This window comes from Rhea pennata, chromosome 4, assembly GCF_028389875.1.
Source record: "Rhea pennata isolate bPtePen1 chromosome 4, bPtePen1.pri, whole genome shotgun sequence".
In the NCBI taxonomy this organism is placed as follows: Eukaryota; Metazoa; Chordata; class Aves; order Rheiformes; family Rheidae; genus Rhea; species Rhea pennata.
Window position 1 is genome coordinate 14,155,276 of NC_084666.1, and position 4,447 is coordinate 14,159,722.

At 64.7% G+C, this 4,447-nt stretch overlaps 1 protein-coding gene across 1 annotated transcript; it reads right to left on the bottom strand.

Annotated features, from left to right (window-relative positions):
- Window positions 1-1,244: 1,244 nt before the first annotated feature.
- On the bottom strand, window positions 1,245-4,185 carry MSX1 (msh homeobox 1). Its single transcript, XM_062574600.1, has 2 exons — window positions 3,699-4,185; window positions 1,245-2,138 (listed from the first exon to the last, which is right to left on the bottom strand). The coding sequence occupies exons 1-2, from the start codon at window positions 4,183-4,185 to the stop codon at window positions 1,705-1,707; spliced, it is 921 nt and encodes a 306-aa protein (XP_062430584.1). The 3' UTR covers window positions 1,245-1,704.
- Window positions 4,186-4,447: the final 262 nt, after the last annotated feature.

Sequence of the window (4,447 nt, forward strand, 5' to 3'; positions counted from 1 at the left end):
TGTTTCCTTGAGTTATTGAAAGCATCATTGATATTTAGGAGATGATAAAAGTCCCGCCTCGCCCCCAGCTACAGTCTCGCTGGAGCCACGGTGCCTGCAGAAGATTGCCTAGCCTCATTACAGCAATTATTTTCCTTCTAACTTTGCTTCAACCTTAACGTTTTAAATTGCTGGAAATGAAAGCCGCTAAGGAAAAAAAAAAAGAAAAAAGAAAGAAAGAAAAAAAAAGAGAAAGAAAAGAAAAGTAAAAAGCGCGTTTCTCAGCCGCTCCCATTGCTTGAACGTAAAGATAACGCACGAGAAAGAAAACCACAACAAAACGCAGCAGAGAAAACATCGCTCTCTCTTACCCGGACGATCCGTCGCCGAACGAACCCGGGGAGCCGCAGCGGGGGTGCCGGCGCGCGTCCGCGGAGCAGCGGCTCTGCGCGGGGCCCCTCGGCGCTCCGCGGCGGGGCCGGCGCGGCCCGGGCGCGCTTCCCGCAAGGCGGCGCGGAGCGGCACGGAGCGCGGCGCCCGTCCCGCGGACGGCGGCGATCCCTCCCGCCGGCGTCCCCCAGCCGCTCCGCGGCACCCTGCGCCCTGACCCTGCCGCCCCGGCTCCTCACACGCCCGGCCCGACACCGACACCGCCGCCGACCCGCCCCGTCCACCGGCCCCGGCGACGGCAGCGCCGGGCCCGGCCCCGCTCCCCGGCGCGGCCCCTGCCCCGCGGCTCTCGCCCAGCTCGGCGCCCGCGCTGGCCGCGGCGAAGCCCGGGGTCTCCCTCGAGGGACGGCACCGACGTGGCGGCGGCCCCGCGCCCAGAGCCCGGCGGGCGCTGCGGGCCGGAGCTGCCCTGCGAGCCGCCGCCGGCGGGGTGCAGAGCCGCTTCGCCGGCCGGGCGGGGGGATGCGGAGGCGGCAGCAGCGGGGGTCTGGGCCGCTGGGGTGGGGTGCCCGGCCCCCGCAGGCAGCCGCTGCGGCAGAGGGGCGGCGGGGGAGGGCAGGAGCGCGGGGCAGCTCCCGGGGCACAGAGCAGCCAGGCTGAGGAGCACCGGTCTCCTGAGGCGGACGAAGAACTGCCGGGAAGGCCAGTGCCTCTCCCCCTCGGCACACGCACACAGATTTAGTCTCTCGTGTCATCCCTGGCGGGGCAAGGAATGAACCAGTTGCATCAAACAAGAGTAGCTTAAAATTAATTTATTTAACAAATATAGCTATAATATAAATGATAATAAAATTTCAAATATACAGTATATTACACAGTACACAGAGCCCCTTCCAAAGGAGCTGGTGCAGGAATGAACACAGGTAACAGCCAGCGCCGTTACACAGGGACGGGAGAGGCTGCTCCACACTTCTGCCTCTTGACCTCGCCTTGGAGGAAGAAAGAGAAACGTCCTGTCTTTCAGCCCCTTTCCACGGTTTCTCTTCCACCAGCCCTTCCCTGCGGCTGGGCGCCAGCGGGACGCAGGCAGGAGGAGCCGGGCCATGCCTCGGGCTTCTCCGAGCCGCGGAGCGCAGCAGCTCCGGCCCCGCAGGCGGGAGCCGAGCGCGGCTGGACGGCAGCGCGGCTGGAGGGGCTGGGGGCACGGCGGAGGGGGCCGAGAGAGGCAGCCTGGAGAAGTCTCTGCCGCGGGGGAGCCGCAGGGCGGGCGCAGAGCCGGAGGAGCGGGGAGGGAGCGGGCACCGGGCCGCCGGGAGCCGGGGGCCAGGCTCGGCTCTATGTGAGGTGGTACATGCTGTATCCCACGTGCGCCGTGTACAGTCCCACGGGGGCCACGGGCAGCCCGGCGCGCTGGAAAGGGCTGGAGGCGCCGTACAGCGAGGCGCCGGCCACGGCTGCCGGGCCGCCCAGCGGGAAGGAGATGCCGAAAGCGGCGGGCGGCAGCATGGGCTTGGCTGCCATCTTCAGCTTCTCCAGCTCGGCCTCCTGGAGCCGCTTGGCCTTGGCGCGGCGGTTCTGGAACCAGATCTTCACCTGCGTCTCGGTGAGGCTGAGCGAGCTGGAGAACTCGGCGCGCTCGGCGATGGACAGGTACTGCTTCTGCCGAAACTTCCTCTCCAGCGCCAGCAGCTGCGCCGTGGTGAAGGGCGTCCGCGGCTTCCTGTTCGTCTTGTGCTTGCGCAGGGTGCAGGCCGGGGGGCTCAGGCGCCCTGGGTGCGGGAAGCAGCCGGGGGGGAGGAGGGAGGGAGAGAGGGGGAGAGAGGAGAGAGATCTCGGTTAGCAGCGCCGGGACCGGGACACCCTGCAGAGCCCCATCCCCTGGAAAATAAGGTCCCACTCCAAGTCAAGTGACCCCAAAACTCCACAACTTCGGATCGCGCCGGTCCTCCCTGCCCGGGGCATTCCTCAAATTGATCTCACCCCTCCTAGTAAAGCAAGAGGATGTTTCACTAAAGAACTTCAGACGTTTTTCGAGTTTCCCAGGACTGAAGTCACCAGCAGCCGTCTGTGGTTGATGGCTAGAGTAACCTCGGACTCCCCGGAAAAACTCTGCACGGAGGAGAGCCGGGCGTCCCCAGACTCTGCCTCCTGCCCACCTTCAACGGGCAAGAGACAAGTGAAGGAAGCGGCTCTTGCAAAAATATACGTGCTGTCCTTTTTATTGGATTAAGGGGGAAAATAAACTAAACGGGCTGGTTTCTCAGACTCATACCCTCTTCATTAGGCCCCTGGGAACAAGATTAACCATGTTACTAATTACGAGCTCAGAATTCACACTCAGCCTCTATCTCCTGCTCTTCACAGGTCTGCTTCCTCTGCTCTTACTTAACATTTCTAAGGGTCCTCAACCCCGGCCTATTTTCGGTTTACTTAGTAAAAACAACTTTTGCTTTGCAATTTAAATAAATTAAACGACTGCGATATGCTCCACAAGTCGTCTAGGGAGGCTTCCCTCTCTGAGGGAGGGAGGAAGCAGCGCTGCTCGCGAAGGTCGGCGGCGGCAGGCGACGGCACCGCCTGCTCCGACTTGGCCGGATCTGCGGAGCTCAGCGCAGGCATTAGAGAGCAAAAACCGCACTTTCTGATCTCGACCCCCTGACTTCTATTTTTACTGTTTGAGGTCTCTGTAGTAAAGTAGCAAAACATCAATAATTGCAGCTCTCCGGGCTTTCGAAATACTTCAGAGAGTAGTTTGTAGTGCTGAAGTTTGCGGAAGTCCGAAGACTGTAGCCTGCATGTCTGGGAACCCGATCTATGCGGATACTTATAAAATAATTCCAGCCACTTTCAGGGGAAAAAAAAACACTTCTGAGGTTAAGTCATGCTCGCAGATTTGCATGGCAAATTCAGCCCAAAAGTTAAGCTAATGGACAGACAGGCAGGGCTTTTTTTCTTCTTTTTTTTTTTCTCCTTCCATCCTCCCCAGTTAACGCTTGACGCAAGAAATAGCCCTGGTGCAAGCAGTTCTTCCCCCGCGTTTGAAGCCCGTCTGAGCCCTCTGAGGCTAAATCAAGGCTTCGGAGACATCTGAAGCATTTCTGTATTTTGAGAACGCGTAAGTGGCGCTGCAGAGAGAGGGAACCGCAGGAGAGAAGGTCTCGGGAGAGGCCAGACAGAGTGAAACCCGGAGGAAACCCCTGCCCGACTCTGCAGTGCTGCCCGGGAAGGGGACGAACGGGAGCGGGGGTTCCGCGGCGGCCGCCGGGGCTCGGCGCTGCCCGCCCGGCCCGCCGGGGCTCCCGCTCGCCCGCGCCCGGGCTCCTACTTACTCGGAGGGGGCGGCGAGAAGCGGGGGCTCTGCATCCAGGGGCTCCGCTCCTGCTTCTCGGGGCTTTCCGCCTTGACAAGTGCATCTTCGGGCAGCTTGACCAGCCCCCCGACGGAGAAGTGGCTGCCGAGGGGCAGCGGGGAGGCCGGCGCCTCCGCCGTCAGGGCGCCCAGGCGGGGGCTGAGGCTGGCGCGGGCGGCCGCCCCCGCGCCCAGCGGCGGCCCGGCGCCCTCGGGGCTGCCGGCCAGGGCCTCCCTGCCGCCGGGCTTCCTGTGGTCGGCCATGAGCGCCTCCACGCTGAACGGCAGCAGGGAAGGGGACACCTTGGGCTTGTCGCTCTCCTCCTCCCCGCCCATGGCTGCCGCCGCCGCCACCGCCGCGCCGGCCGGGACGGGGCCGCCGCCGCCGGGCTTGCTGAAGGCGGGCGCGGGCGGCTCGTCGCTGCGGACGCCGGTGGGCGCGGTGGTCATATCCACAGCAGGGGCCATGCAGAGGCGGCCCGCCGTGGCGAGCGCCGCGCCGGGCGGGAGGAGCGGCCGCCGCGCATGGGGGCCGCGGCGCGGGGCGCGGGGGCCGTCGGCGCGGTCCGTCCCCGCGGCGGGCGGCGCCGCCTGATAAAGCGGCGCGGGCGGCGGCGCCGCCCAACCAGCGCGCGGGGGGCGGGGCGGCGCCGCCCCATTGGCTGCGGCGGCGGCGGCGGCGGCCCGACGGCGGCCCCGGGCGGGGGCTCGGGCTCGGGCTCGGCCCCGG